Source organism: Octopus bimaculoides, chromosome 4 (assembly GCF_046866305.1).
Source record: "Octopus bimaculoides isolate indiv1 chromosome 4, ASM4686630v1, whole genome shotgun sequence".
NCBI classification, from domain to species: Eukaryota; Metazoa; Mollusca; class Cephalopoda; order Octopoda; family Octopodidae; genus Octopus; species Octopus bimaculoides.
In genome coordinates, this window is record NC_142931.1 from 128,445,305 (window position 1) to 128,462,778 (window position 17,474).

The 17,474-nt window shown below is 35.3% G+C and overlaps 1 protein-coding gene across 3 annotated transcripts in view; it reads right to left on the reverse strand.

Moving 5' to 3' along the window:
* LOC106871170 (uncharacterized) overlaps positions 1-17,474 on the reverse strand; it is a 106,863-nt gene that overhangs the window by 83,620 nt on the left and 5,769 nt on the right. For all 3 annotated transcript variants that reach the window (XM_014917500.3, XM_014917499.3, XM_014917498.3), the window contains exon 2: positions 9,643-9,772. In XM_014917500.3, coding sequence (XP_014772986.1) covers positions 9,643-9,772 — 130 coding nt within the window. The remainder of the gene's footprint in view (positions 1-9,642; positions 9,773-17,474) is intronic.

Genomic DNA, 17,474 nt, shown 5'->3' on the forward strand with positions numbered 1-17,474 from the left:
TTAATGAACCTGTCAAATATTTTACTATAGTATTCTGTATTTGTCACATCAGTCGTATCTGATAATAAACCAGAAGTTTAATTATGGTTCTATTTAGTAGTCTTCTGGCTTTTTAAACTACAAAGATCTATAAACAGCACACTGTTTTCTGTTATTATGCAATGTCTCATATAATAAAAGAAAAAAAACAAGCAAGGTTCTTTGAACTGCTAGATGTAACACCAATATCAATTTGCAAACTTAAAGAAAGAAGGTAATGCACCACTCATGTTGGTAACTGATGATGATGATGATGATGACGATGATGATGATGATGATGATGATGATGATCTAATTATAGTGGTCATTGACACAGTCATGGGCATGATGGTCATGGTGGTTATGATGGTGATCATGGTAATTGTGATGGTGATGATGATAATGATGATGATGGACGTGTTAAGATAATGTATTGTTCTAGTTGCAGACGCATGATAATGACAATGATGATGACAGTGATGATGATGATGATAGTGGTGGCAGTTGTGGTAGTGGTAGTGATGTCAATATTAAAACCAATAACAACATTGACAATTGCAGGGTGGGGATGGCAATTATAATGTTTTTATTGTATAAATTCTAGTCATCTCTACTTAAGTAACCTCAAGCAGCCAATCATGCAGTTAAGTCATATCTTTGATATGCAAATATATAATATTAATTATATCTGGTTGGTTTGACTGTCGTTATGTGATTTTCATGGAAATATCTATTTTAAAATTACAAAGACTATAAAATGAATTGAATGAAACAAATGAAATTCTAGACATGATTACCTCATCTTTACTAAGGACACATTAAAATTAAAAACAAATTTCCATCTCCACTCATTAATCCTGGGAGGGTTGTAAGGGTAGAGTCATCAGACACCTCCTCCTTAGGGTTCTATTGGAAGTAACTGTCATTAGACATTCTGGCTGGATTCCCAAGCATAACCAACTGAGATTATGGGTATTATTTAACCTCTCATTCTCAGTCTACCCTTAGGTCTTCTATGGTTGGTCTGGCTTGAAGAATCTGTCTTGTGATTCTTTCCTGCAAGATTTTAATCACATGTCCATGGAACCAGAGCTGTGATCTCTCAATGCAGAGAAGCACTGGCTTGACCTAGACAGACTCCTTAGCAAACAAAAAAGTTTCCTTCTTGAGTCATGCCAACTCATAAGGGCCAGTTTCCCCAGTTTCCATGGCTTATATATTCCCCACTTGGATGGGACGCCGTTCTGTCGCAGGATTACTCATTTTTGCTGGCTGAGTGGACTGGAGCAATGTGAAATGAAGTGTTTTGCTCAAGAACACAACACATCATCTGATCCAGGAATTGAAACCACAATCTTACGATCATGAGTCCAACATCCTAACCACTAAGCACAGAGAGACTCCTTGATCAATAATGTTACCTTAGGGATCCCTTGGAAAGAACCCTTTTGGCTCAATGCAGAGAAGTAGTGACTTGACCCAGAGAGACTCCTTGATCAAATAATGTTGCTCTAGGGAACCCTTGGCAGAACCCTTTTTGGCTCTTTGTATTTGCAATCATACTCTTTTGGTCAATAACCAACATTCTATTTCTAAATACTGTAGGGAATTTCTTTAGAGATATTTGATGGCTACTTTGATCAGATTCAATGGCTACATAATTTCTCTTCTGCTGGCTTACCAATGATAATGATAAAATTTTTGTTCAAGCACCATAGATCAATAGCAACAAGGAAGTTGTTTAATTACCATAGATCATGATGGGGGTAGCTTGTAGTGATGGAGTAGAAGAGAAGAAGATGAAATATTGTCATATTTAACCAATAGCAAAAACTATTGTTTTGAAATGTCTTAGCAATCTGGATTAGAAATTTTTGTGCATTCATTTGCATATTGATATTGGCATGCATTTTGTAATGCCCTACTTTTGTGTATATTCATTGGTCATAAATAAGGTATCATAAATACTATTACAAATACACACAGATAGATGAAATATTTATAACAACATAATCCACAAACCTGACCTGTCTAAAATACAAAGGTTAAATTTTCTAACTAGTAGTGAAAAACAATTAAACCTCAATTAAAAATCTGCTGAGCAACTAACCTTTCCACCAACTTATATTCTTTTGTGAACCCTAAAACAAAAACCACAAGACAAACAAATTTCTATATTGAAAACACCATGACCAAAAGCTGAAACACCTAATTACTGAGTTTCATATGCTTGACTAAATCTTGAAAAAATAGTCTCTACCTTCCCAAAGTAAACAGGTTAAGTCTTCCAAATAGTATTCAAATATCAACAACAATTAACCCTTCAGCATTCAGACTACACTCTGAAATATAATGCTTATTTATTCATGATGTTTTTAATTCATTTTGCAATGTCTTGTAGTTTTGAGATTTTGATTGTTTATTTTTAGAATGACCATGTTAAGACTTTACTGTATTTGTATGTACAACACTGCCCCGTTATACATCTTCACAACCATATTGTTGATATTTATAATTAGTGTCACCACATTCCCTTTATAAATGTGTCTGTGAGTGGATTGTGTGTGTGTTCTACTTTGTGCTTTGTGTATGTGTGCATGCACATGTGTGTGTGTTTAGTTTAGTGGCAGTCATACTAGCAATGACTATGACTTAGGGTTTCATGTGAAGGTAATAATATTTCACACTCACCAGATGGATACCCTATGTTTCTAAATTTAACCATGCTACAACATTTTAAAATATATATATAGCTGCTTTCATGCAAGCTTACCTCTAACATTAAGACCAGTTGTCCTTTCAGATATCATCAATTGCCCACTCAATTGTCATTGCAATGTAGAAACCACAACATATGAAGCTAAAGTCAAGTCTGTAGGGTAAACAACATATCCAGCATAAAGCCCTATATCAGACTGATGGAGGGCATCTCCAGAAATGCTTATACAACCGCACCAATTCCTTCAGGAACTTTGAAAAACAGGACATTACTGCATTGAAGTGGCAGCTGAAGTAGAAAGACCACAGACTTTGACATCCAATACAGTCTTACTCCAATGGCATCAGGAAATGCAAATTGTGTTTAAGTCAGAAACCGTAACACCTTGTTTATATGAGCAGAAGTACATTCTAAAATATTACCCCACTTTCCCCAAGTTGCCTTAGGGAAGTGTGACCATTGCTCCCTCTCCCTGACCAATGTTTCCTGTGGTTGACCTTCCATCCAGCCCTTCATCCAATAATATTTCTATTCTTCTTTTATTCCTCTCTTCCTACCCCCCCCCCCCTCTCTCTCTCTCTCTTTCTCCCTTTGATCCACTCCACTTTCTTTTCTTTCCTCCCTATACATTTACAATATTCTATCCCCTCTGATCAGGATTTTCAATCTGACCTTTCCTCTGATGAAGAAAATAACTTTTCAATTTCAGATCATGAGTTATTGCCCCCTAAACTATTAACTCTAAATAATGACTATATTTTTCTTTGTAAAAAAAATATTTTCCTTTCTTGGAAGGTTTTACAAGGAGGACTTACATTTTTTTAAAGGCATTCAATTTAGATCTATACTATTGTCAATTTGATGGTGAGGAACATTATTAACTTCACACAAAAGTCATGACCAATGCTTGTTAATATGATCATCATTAAACACTATTATACACCTCCCTATATTCATAGATGGTCGTTCTTGTTTTTTGACTGGAAGAATCACAATCACGCACGCACGCACACACAACTGAGAAGTATATGCTTTCATGAGAAGTCTAATATAACTGTAGCATGCTCATTGTTTTCACTAGTTTGTTTAATATTTCAAATCCACTCCTATTATTGGATTTTGTGAAAATATTTTCCAAAAATTTTAGTCATGATTTTATTGTATTTTTATTGCTTTTAGATTTTAAACAATCCTCAGATATATATATATTGTCAACAAATTGTATGGATGACTTCTATTAATTGAAGTTCTTCAGCTCACTATCATATTTGTATTTAGCATGTAGAATGCTCCCATAAAGTATCTTCCCTTCAACCGTTATTTTATAGATACTTTATCATCAACCACCCCACAACACTTGTTCTTCATTCATTTATTTATCCCCTCATCTATTCCCCATCCTTAACCATCTTTCACTCCCTACCACATTCCCATGCAACTTTTACCTACCAACACACCCTGCTCTTTTATTCACCTTCTTTGTACCTTGTGGGTCCACCCTGACACACTCATTACCACTATTTTATCTTTCTTTCCAACTCCACCCTGATTATGCCAACCCACTCTTCTATGATGTGAGTAGCTATGTAGCACTTCAACAGCAAGAAATCTTGCCTGTTCTGGTCTTTTCTTTCATACTTCAGCCTCTCGTTTCTTAGCATAAAGCCAGCTCCCTCTCTGCTGGTCATTCACTCAATCAAAGGGTATCTTAGACTTGCAAGATGCAATGCAACCTCATGAGTACTGTGCCACAAAAAAAAAAGAAAGAAAAAAGGTTCCACTACACTCTGTAAAGTGTTTGGAATTAGAAAGGGCATCCAGCCATAAAAACTGAGCCAAATCAGACATTGGAGCACAATGCAGTTCTCAGACCTGTCAGATCCTGTCAAACCATACAACCCATGCCAGCATGGAAGATGGACATTAAAAGATACGATGACAATGATAATGATGATGTTGATGATGTTGATGATAGCGGTGATGATGGTGGTGTTGGTAGCTGTGGGAGTGGTGATGATGATGATGATGATGGGTTTTTTTACTAGTCATGTTATGATACAAATAATACAGAAGAATAGTTCCAACAGACAAACAGTCATATGGATATTATATGCTTAAGTTGCTCAAGAAAATTACTTATATGTAATTTCAATGCAGCAAAGTCCTTGAGAGATCTAAGAACTAATAGAAAGAATTTGTTACCAAGGTGATGTTGTCATTGGTAATGCCAAAGCTGCAGATATTTTAGTCAATGGAGAAGTTTAATGGCTGCAAGGGATTAAGAGAAATTCTGCTGCTTTGTAATGTAGTTCTTTCTTCAGACAATAGTATGCAACAGATGTGAGCAATGTCTGGCAGTGAATGAACAGAGGGAAAATGACTATGCGATAGAGCTGTTTTTGTTGTTGTTTAGCAGCAACATTGGCCCTGGTCAAAAATATTTGTGATCAAAAGCGTCCAAGTCATGACCAATGTGCTTTATTTTTCCTGGAGTAGTATACCTCAGACAATATTTTCTACCGTGTCATTTTTAATTTGGTAGAGTTTAGCTTGTAGGAAATTTGGCTGCTATTTCTAGCAAATCAAGCAACCACATAGAAGCTCCCTCACTGAGTCATCTAATAATAGTCTAATTAATAAAACAACTCTACATGAATTTTGATAGAAATTTTTAAAAAATAAAGCAACTGAAACTTCCTTTACAATTAAACATGTTTTTTAAAAAAGGCCACAGACAAGTTGTACTTCTAACTGAACTAGATAAAACTAATGAGGATTTGTATATTTATTCTTAAAATGTTCCAGCAAATTGACTGCGAATGTGCTACTTGCTATTGTGTACATCACAGGAGAGCAATTTCTCCTTTTTATAATAACAAAGCTAAACATAGGATAATTACTATAATAATCAACATCAAAGAAAACTGATATGAAGGTACATTTTTTTTTATGTTTTGTTATTCAGTTATATTTTTTATCATAAATATTCATAAGTATTGTTTGTGAGCTTCAGTATTTTTAGGTCAGATATAAGAAAGCTTTTCTCAAAAGTTCTTTAGTCTAACTCAACCACAAGTACTTTGGACAACAACTGAAAGAAGTCTTTTACTAAGCTTATAGCATCCATTTATGGCACATACATCCAAGCCTGTATATTCTTCATTCTGGCATACATCAATCAATGTCATTGAGGTACAGTCACATTCTCACCAAACATATTACTAGGATAATATTCATTAAACTACAGAAAGAAAATTACATTTGAAGTAAGATGAGAATTTCATCCAAAGACAGGTCAACATTGCAAAACTGAAATCATAGTAATAACAGTAGAATAAGTTACTGAACAAAGGCAATCTACAATTATCATAACTTTTTTAAAACAAAAAAAAAATTCAATGCTGTATCTTATAAATTATATGAAAAATAAAAACTGGACCAAGTTTCAAATTTCTATGGAGTACATTTTTGTGTACTGTGACAAAAAACTATTATAAATTACTCTTGTCTTTCTTCATTTATCTTGCAATATAATTTGGAAATAGATGTCTTTGATCATTCAGACTTGTAAAAGAGAAAAATTTTCCTTTTTATTCTTTCTAAAATGATCAAAAACATCTAATTCTGACTGTATAGCAATACAAATGAAAAGACATTTTAAAATAAGTCACTTATTATCGTCTTTCATTACAGAACAGAAAAACATACCCTGTATTACATAACTAAATGACAACCAATTGGCACAAAATAAATCAAATGTCATGAAATCAGTTAAGTCAGAATCTCCTAAAGCAGAGTACATATACAAGTGCATGCTGGAAAGTTCCTGGCTTTAAGGGTATCATGAAACGCCTGGTTGGAGGCCCAACTTTCTGAGTTCTTTTACAGGGTTTAGAAAAACTGAAGGACCATTGCAGTAAGTGTGTGAATCTGAGAGGGGAATATATTGAATAAAAGCATAATTAACTGATCCCCCCATATTTTCTTTTACCCAAAACCAGGAACTTTTCAGCACTCCCTCATATACCTAGGAACATGCAAGAGGAATTTTTAGGCATGGAATTGTAGGTTTGTGAACATAATGGAATTTCAAAGCAATCACAATCGACTAAATGCAACTCATGTGTCACATAAACCTGACACAAAGTTGACAACAAGGTCATGTTGAAGCTGACTACTCATGGTGACAAATCAATGCTCGTTAAAACAAATGGTCACATTTAGATTTACTGTAAAATAATTACAAGTCCAGATAGAAAATACAATTAGATTTCTAAAATTCGCAGCTAGCTGAAAAGATTGGCTTTGAATGAAAATAAATCAACAAAACTACATTCCAGTATAATGATTTTCCTTCAGTCGTTATAATTCTTTCAGTAGGCTACATGTTCCGCACCTCTGGTATAAGCTATTTACTTGAACTTGAACACAGCATATTATATCTTGCTGAAAGGAGAGGATTTTAGTAATGAGAAACAAGTCAAGTAGGACTAATGAAAACTCTACAAGCAACACAGCAATTTATAAAAATCAGTCAAGAAACTCTCCTGGCAAGAACACATTCTTGCTTTTTATAAAAGCTTACGCTTTCAATAATCCATTGTTTGTGTTAGTTCATCTTTCTAATAATTTTTGACTTTCACTGGAGTAGTAGTAAGGAATGATCAATCCAAAACATTGCCGGTTCAAATCCATGACAAGACCATTATCAGTACTCTTTTTACTCTTTACTCATTTACTTGTTTCAGTCATTTGACTGCGGCCATGCTGGAGCACCGCCTTTAGTCAAGCAAGTCGACTCCAGGACTTATTCTTTGTAAGCCTAGTACTTATTCTATCGGTCTCTTTTTGCCGAAGCACTAAGTTACGGGGGACGTAAACACACCAGCATCGGTTGTCAAGCGATGGTGGGGGGACAAACACAGACACACAAACACACATACATATATATATACATATATACGACAGGCTTCTTTCAATTTCCATCTACCAAATCCACTCACAAGGCTTTGGTCGGCCCGAGGCTATAGTAGAAGACACTTGCCCAAGGTGTCACGCAGTGGGACTGAACCCGGAACCATGTGGTTGGTAAGCAAGCTACTTACCACACAGTCAGCAGTTTTAATGGCATACTTCTTTTTTTTTAAAATGATATTCTCAGAACTCTAATACTTATTTTATTACTACTCAAAATGATGGTGGTGAAAAAGTGACAGTGATTTTAACACTATAGTAATAATAAAAAATTTTGATCAAAACTCCAGAGGGGGAGGGTAAAAATCAAATAAGCTTTTTTTTTTTTTGGCACAATTGAAATCACCTATGTTGAAAACATGAAAATCTGAAGAATGTTTTGAAAAAAAAATCAGCATGTTAGAAGTAGAGGATGGATGCATGTTCCAAAGATTTCCAATGTTCAAAATATAGAAATTTGAAAAATGTTAAAAAAAAAAAACCATCAGAAATGAAAATATTACTGTGGCATGTAGATAATCTGGAAATTTACCCCCTTTTTTTTTTCATAAATTTAATAAAGTCAAATATTTCAAAACATCTAGTTGAATTTGGTGAATCTATTTGTGGTGTAGTCATCCAACACTAAAATATTACATTTTCCTCCTTGTGGTAATAAAAAAAATGATATAATGAAAGTCGACCACAATGCAATTTGAACACTTTAAATTAAACTAACTTAATAATTCTTTCTGCTATAGGACACAAGACCTGAAATTTTTGGGTAGGGTGATAGTCAATTACATCAACCACACAGCTCAACTGGTACTTTATTTTATCAATCCTGGAAAGATGAATGGCAAAGTCAACTTCAGTAATATTTGAACTGTGAATATAAAGCCAGAAGAAATGTTGCTAAGTATTTTGCTCAGCATGCTAACAATTCTGCCAGCTTACCACCCTTAGAATAATCACAGGTAAATACATGTCTATTGTGTGTTCTGTGACATCGAATTATATTAGACTATATTCATCACACTGCAGGACATAATGATGACACACACCATAAAAAAACTTTGAGCTAAGTTTCTGTTTAATACTAAGGTTATCCTAACTAAATTTAACCTTTTAGTGTTCAAATCGCTCTATCAAATATAATGTCTATTTATTCACATTGTTTTGAATAAATCGTACATGATCTCTTAGCTTTGAGATTTCTAAGACGTGTTTGTTTGTTTTTAGAATTACATTGTAGAGTAGGTATAAGGGGCTGGATCTAGCAGATTTGAAGATATAATTGGTAGAGTATTTTGGTTGGGTAATGGTCAGTTTAAATGCTAGAGGGTTAGCTATATATAAATCCATTTGCTTCAAAAAGAATGAACAAGGAATACAATAACAAAACCACAACAACAACGATGTAATTGATTTGAAATTTCAAAGTTTGGCACAAGGCCATCATTTTTGGGAGAGGGGTTAAGTCAATTATATCAACCCCAAAGTTCAACTGGTACTTATTTTATCGACCCTGAAAGGATGAAGGACAAAGTGAACCTTGGTGAAATTTGAACCTAGAATGTAAAGACAGACAATATGTCAACAAAGCGTTTTGCCCAGCGTGCTAATGGCTCTGTCAGCTCGCCACCTTAACAACAACAACAATGTAATTCAGAAAGAATCATGTGGAACAGAAAGTTATAAAACTTGATAGCAACATTGGTGGTAAATACATTTAAATCACCATCATCATCATCACCATCATCATTATCGTTTAACGTCCGCTTTCCATGCTAGCATGGGTTGGACGATTTGACTGAGGACTGGTGAACCAGATGGCTACGCCAGGCTCCAATCTGATTTGGCAGAGTTTCTACAGCTGAATCAGATTGGAGCCTGAACTTAAATAATCAGCATTAAATTAAGAAAATGCTATAGTAAACTTGTCATTTTACCTTTTAAAAATCCAGGATAAGCAGCATTTAGAGTATGGAGTGCAATTAGGTCTTGGCTAACACCATGCTTTTTATTTGGTGATCGGAAATTATTCATTTTCCGATTTTGCCTTTTCTTTTCAAAATATTCCTGTTATAAAAAACAAAATTGTGAAAAAAATATGACAAATGTATTAAGAACATATAAGTTATATACATTAAGTAACAATATTTTCAAGGAAGATTGGAAATGAAGGACACTGCTTGCATAATGGTGAAACATGTTTAGAACTATTGCACAATGTCAAGGCAAAGAGACAAGAATACACACACACACATGCATGCATACCTGCATGCACACACACACACACAATGAGCTTCTTTTAGTTTTTTTCTACCAAACCCACTTCCAAAACTTTCGAACCTGGGTTCTCATTCCTAAGGTATTTTTTGATGTTATTATTATTATTATTATTATCATTATCATTATTATTATTATTATTAGTAGTAGTAGTAGTAGTAGTAGTAGTAGTAGTAGTAGTAGTAGTAGTAGTAGTAGTAGTAGTATTCAGGTCACTATCCCCAAGACACCTGAAGAAGGCTGGAGAGTATATCAGCTGAAACGTTGTGTTAACAACAAACAAGATGAGGACAAATGTCTGTCAAATGTAAATAATGTAAATAATGTACAGAATTCCTCATCTCTTAAATATAGATCAAGTACTACCAGTTTACTCATCTTTCCTCTTCTCATAACCCATATTATGTCCACCACCCAAGGCCATGCATCAATTACAATTTGTTGTCTTTGTTCCTAGGCATGTTGGCTCTGTAGAATTCTTTTTCAGTCTATGTTTTTCTGCAGCCAACAAATTGCAAACTGTTCATGAGGAACAACAATCATGTTGCTATCAAAGGGCTTGCAAAGGTCAGGAACATACACACATGACAGGCTTCCACACAGTATCCATCTGCCAAATTCCCTCACATTGGCATGAGGCTGTAGTAGAGATGCCTGAGGTGTTGCATGGCAGGACTCAACCTGGACCTACATGGTTGCAAAGTGAGCTTCTTAATGATTGAGTCATATGTTAGATAGCCTGGTATTTTATAAGTTTACTTTGAGCTTATGACATATCATTTATATCAAATATCTTAGCTGTTAATTTGTGTGTGTGTGCACGTGTGTGTGAGTGTGTTCACTTGTTCAAATCTAAACTTCATTCCTCCCTACTTTGTTTCCTTCAGCATGAGAATGTTACTATCATGACTCAATTCATACTTTGCAATACACGCACACATGCATGCACACACACACACACACACACACACAACACGCGCGTTTTCAGAACTAGCTTTTTGTTAACATCTGTAAAATGAGATGTCAAATATTTATTGCAGTATTAACGTTAATTATTATTAATCAATAATTACACGTAATATGATATTTCATTTTGAGAGAAAATCATTCTAGATTTCTTAACAGCAATATAATTTGATATAGCTAGCAAATATTGAAAAACAATGAAATCATTGTTACTTTTCGTGCCAAATTAAGTTTCACAGCGCTGTCTTAAGGCATGACATTTGAAAGAATTTGATATCAATATAAAAAGGTAGAATGAAAGAATTACAAATGTTAATAAAATAATTCATGTGTCGGAGGATTTATGAAATAATTAAGAATGGATATGATGAAGTTTTAGAAAATTAGAAAGATATAATTTCATGCAAGAATGATACACCTTTGTAAATCAATATATTAGCATTCATCATATTCTTCTTCCAAATTCTATGCAATTATCACTTCAATAATCGTAGAACAAATTGTTATACAGCACTGCAAAATATATACCTTTCATTTTTTCCAGGCTTTGGATTGTGACCATGTTGAAGCACTTCATTGAAGGGGTTAGTTAAGTCAACCCTAGAACTTTTTTTTTTAAAGTCTGGTATGTATTCTATCGGTCTCTTTTGCTGAACTGCTAAGATATGGGGACATAAACAAACCAACACTGGTTAAGCAATAGTTGGAGACAAGCACAAAGCCAGACAGACAGACACACATATGTACAATGGACTTCTTTCAATTTCCATCTACCAAATCCACTCACAAAGCTTTGGTCGGCCCAAGGCTATAGTAGAAGACACTTGCTCAAAATGACTTGGAATAGGACTGAACCTGAAACCATATGGTTGGGAAGCAAACTTTTTACCACACAGCCATGCCTGTGCCTATTAAAGGATACTACAATGTAATTTGGCTGACACTTTAACAGTTCTACCATTCAACCATCTATAGATTTTTTCTTTTATCAATACTGAATGTATAGAAAGGTGTAAATGCTTTGTCATCTCGTCTTTAAATATTCTAGCTTCGTGAACAGAAAGAAGGATTTAGCAATAAATCAATAGAGATATTTTGTAGTACAGTATAACATAAATACAAAGTAGTATTAACACACGAGTAGTCTACATATTTCAATGCACACAATATTCATTATCATCATTTTCTTTTTCACATTCAGTTTTCTCCTGACTGGGTCCGTAGTATACAGTAATCACCCCATGCTGTGATCTTGCATCAATTCATTCATGAACCTCAGTAATCCACAGCTTCTTTTCATGTCTTCTTTGATCAGTTTCTATCACAGATAACATCTACTGCCAACAGCACAATATTTCTTCATGCATACACATTACAAACCCCTAACACAGCGATTCTCAACCAGGGTCCATATATGCTTTTGTTGTTAAAATTAATGTGCAATAAATTGCTTATACTTCAACAATACACAAAATATTTTAATCTTTTTTTCACAAAATTCCTAATAATATTTAAGAACAAAAATACAGTTAGATTTTTTTATATATATACATTGAATGACTATGGAGGTCCAGTAGAGTGAAATAGGGATCAAAGCGGTCCATTGACACAAAAACGGTTAGGAACCACTGCTCTAACAGAAAACTTTATCTCTTAACCCTTTAGCATGTTGTGGAATATGATATATAAGGAACATAAACAGGATACTCAAAACACTTTTCATACCATTTTTATTCTCAGTATAAAACATTTAATCAATGAAACTCTACAGAAGACTGAGAAATTGAGTAAAAGACCACATATTGTCAATGTATTTGTATCTTGAAAGTCTTAGAAGGGTATTTCATTGATATCGATAAACAATACTTGTATGATGTGATACTTTATTGATCATCAGTTGATGTAATCTGCTGTCTATTATTGTAGAATAATAAAAGTATTTTTATGAGATTATTAACTCTATTCTGAAAAGTGATTTTAATAATGTATATATTTTGCCTCTTTGTGTGGACACCCAGGCTGAAAGATCCCAGCACAGAAATGCCCTTTTTTTTTTCATTGTTATTAGTTGTGTTGCTTATCCCCAGATTATCTCTCTGATTGGGCTGATCCAATGTCAAAGGTGTTTCAGCTATGACCCTATATCTAGGATGTGGTTCAAGGGAGATTTGACTGCTATTTCTGTTTGCGTTTCTGTGCATACATGTCTATGCAAATCCACATAAAATATGCACTGTGCTTATTTATGTACAACTAAAACCACACAACGCAAATATACACACTTATGATAGAAGTGAACAAACAATGTTAATATGTTATTTAGTACAACTGCAATCTTGGCCTCAATAAACCTTTGTGATTAATGCAGGCCAGCCAGCATGGAAGGCAGATGTTAAACAATAATTATGATGATGATAATATATCATTATATATCCGTTGCCAGGCTGGCTCCCGTAGGATTTTCGAGCGAGATCGTTGCCAGTGCCCCTGGACTGGCTTGTGCGGGTGGCGCATAAAAGACACCATTTCGAGCGTGGCCGTTTTCGTGCGGGTGACACGTAAAAGCACCCACTACACTCTCTGAGTGGTTGGCGTTAGGAAGGGCATCCAGCTGTAGAAACTCTGCCAAATTAGACTGGAGCCTGGTGTTGCCATCCGGTTTCACCAGTCCTCAGTCAAATCGTCCAACCCATGCTAGCATGGAAAGCGGACGTTAAACGATGATGATGATATATATATATATATATATATATATACTTTTTCAAATAAATTACATAACAACCTTCTCCAACTACAGTTCTCATATTCGGTTAAAATGTCTTACGTCTAAGCTGGTTCCCATGCATTTCCCCGAAGAGAAGATTACATTCTTATCAACATCACCAATTCCTATGGAAGGTATAATATGTAATCATCGAAACATATGTTGGAAATAAAAGTATTCAGTTAACATATGCGTTTTACTCCATTTACTAAATTTATATATATATATATATATATGTATATATATATATATAAAAGATAATAAGAGTGAAAAAACTACAGAAGGCTTGTGTTACATGGTTAAAGTATATATTTAAATTATGTCAGAAAAAGGTTAGAAAAATGTTATAAAATCTTTTTGGTATATAAACATTGTATTTTGAGAAATAACCGGTTTCGTGTTGTCTTTTCAAATTTCTCTACTTCATTGTGTCGTGTTCGTTAGGCAAACATGATTGCATGTGTAGATGTGGTGTGCGTATGGATGTTGTTATTATTACACACACCCACTCACACAAGCAGTGGCCCAAGAACAAAATTTGCTTAGGAAGTGCAAACCCAGGTCCAAATTTTTTTATGATAAATGTGGATTTTTTTCAATGTTAACATTAAAACAAATGCAAATATAATAATAATTTTTATTATTATGAGGATTGACTGAAATGCTCATAGGCTGAGCAAGACACGCTCATGGAATGTGACCAAATGAAGTTCATTTTTTAACGTAGTTCTTCTTAACTGTCCACTCACTTCTATCAGTGTTGCAGTGCTGGAATCACATTGGTGAAGAAGCTATCCTGTTGGTCAAAATGGTCATCAACAGCAGATAACACATCATCATCACAGCGATATTGGTGCCCAGCCGAGTGTTTTTTCATGTTGGACCGCTCCGGGCAACACACACTCTAGCTACGCTAGTGCCCTGCTTTTGACTATTTCTTGAATCTATGCCTATACTTCAATGAAACAAACGTTAATTGTTCCAGGCATATAACAACGGATCATGCACGGTTTATACATGACAGGATCAGCACAGTTATGTGGTTGCTTCTGAATGTTTTTGTGAGGAATACCAGTGTCTCTGGTGCGATGCATAATTAAAAGGAGGCAGTGTGCATGATTAAATACATACGTACGAATGTAGGTATGTATGTACGGTGTAATGCATAATTAAGAGGAGGGAGTGTGCATACCTATGCCAAGCCCGCACCATCATGTAAATTTCCAGTAATTTTTCAGATTAACACCTGCACGATCTTCACTAGGGTGTTAGGGTCGGGGTTAGGGCTTTAGGGTTAGAGTTAGGGTTAGGGTTTAGGGTTACGGTTAGGGTTTTAGGGTTTGGGTTAGGAAATTCCGTCCCTTACCATAACCGTAACCCTAAACACTAACCCTAACCCTGACCCTAAAACACCAACACCCTAGTGAAGATCGTGCGGGTGTTAATCTGAAAATTTACCAAATTTCCTGGGCCAGATAAATGCACACATCTAGATATAGATATTGGTTTCAAATTTTGGCACAAGGCAAACAATTTCGGGAGTGGGGGGGGTATGTCAATTATATCGACTCCAGTGCTCAACTGGTACTTGTTTTATCGATCCGAACTCAAAACGTAAAGATGGACGAAAGGCCGCTAAGCATTTTGTCCGGCGTGCTAACAATTCTACCCGCTTGCCGCCTTAATGCAGATATACAAATTACAATTTATGAACACACACACACAAGAGTGAAGCACAAACACTTGTATACTAAAGTGTTAAAAATGTGAAGCGCAGATACTTGTACACTAATGTGAAACGTATATCCACCACACAAATACAAGTTACCCATAAGTACAAACATGCATACATACACACATCAACAGATTCAGACGACCACAAACACCCAGCACCTGCCCTAAATGAAACAAAAGAGCTTTGCCATTTGGTTAGTTGCCAGCTTGAATTCTCCAAATGAAAAAAAAAAGATTAATAGATCCTAAAGAAACACACACACACGTCTATAATGAGAAAAGCAAAAAAAAAAAAAAGATTTTTAATAATTGTTTTCTGCTTCTCTCATTATGCGTGAGTTCGCCTCTTTCTATTTCAACCTGTTTCTATGTGATTGGATTTATATATCAGCAGAATATAGGAATTTAATGTACGATTGTATGACGAAAATTTTAGGATAAATTGATTGTAGAAATATCTCATTCGCATGATAAGGCATGAAATAGTTGGGGTAAGATAAATATTGTTATCGACTTTTTTACACTTAGAAATATCAAAATTCCAGAAAAATTAGTTCCACCACTGACTGAAGATAATACTGAAATGTATCTACTACAAATTCATTTTGCTTGTAGTTGACTTTTAAGTTTCGCTGAAACCTAAATGCAGCCGGTAAGTGCTTAATGTTTAAATTGACGAGTAAAAAAATCTCAATATTTTCGATTAAAAAGGGCGGTGAGCTGGTAAAATCGTTAGCACACCAGACGTTCGTTCTGAGTTCGAATGTCGCCGACGTCAACTTTACCTTTCAAGGTTGACAAAATAAGTCAAGAACTGGGTCACTTTATATTGACCTTGTATCTATACTAGAAAGAAAATATATATTAGATAAATTGGCGCACATGGCGGAGACGTAACTCGACCCCCTCCCCCACTTTCTATAAATTTTTTTTTTTTAAACAGAAACCCACGTTTTCGGCTACGGAGATTCCGATTCTTAGAAGAAATCGCAATTTCAAAATTTCACCCACCCCCCCTTCCCATCTCTTCATCTCACTTTTTTCAGATATTTTTTGAGACGAAAAACGTAGAAAAATACGGAGATAATGATTCTGAAGAAAAAAAAAAACTGTTTGTAAAATTTCAATTTTTTCAAAAATAAAAATAAAAATTGCTCCAACCCCTCCTCTCCCGATTCTACAGCCTTCAAGCAGGCCACCCACAGCTAGAAATAACAACCAAATCTCGCACAAACTTTTTGGCACATACGTACATACTCTGTATCGAATGCTTTGCTGTATCCCTTGGATAATATTGGTGGCAAGGAAGGAGAGGGTAGGCTGGTATGCTTGGGTGACTGTCGGTCCTCCATAAACAAATTTGCCCGGACTTGTACCTTGGAGGGGAACTTTCTAGGTGCAATCTCATAGTCATTCATGGCCTAAGGGGATCTTTACCCTTCTCCACTACTAGATATTAGTAACCACATCGATCCTCTACAAAAACCTGCACTACCGCACCTCCTTCTCATAGATCATTCCCTTGTTCACTGGCACCAAGCTGACCCCACCCCACAGGATTTGTAGTTCTGCGAGGTACATGGATGTTAAAAGATAGTGATGATTTATATATTTTTTTGTGAAAATGTTCCTGAATATAACAACACAAAAGTAACCACAGCAGAGTTAATAATGATGATGATGATGATGATGATAAAAGTGATGTCAACTACTTTGTTGATTTGACATAAGCAATTTAGAATTGTTTTGTGTATGTTTATATATATGGAGGCGCAATGGCCCAGTGGTTAGGGCAGCGGACTCGTGGTCATAGGATCGCGGTTTCGATTCCCAGACCAGGCGTTGTGAGTGTTTATTGAGCGAAAACACCTAAAGCTCCACGAGGCTCCGGCAGGGGATTGTTGCGAACCCTGCTGTACTCTTTCACCACAACTTTCTCTCCCTCTTACTTCCTCTCTCTGTTGTACCTGTAATTCAAAGGGTCAGCCTTGTCACACTGAATATCCCCGAGAACTACGTTAAGGGTAC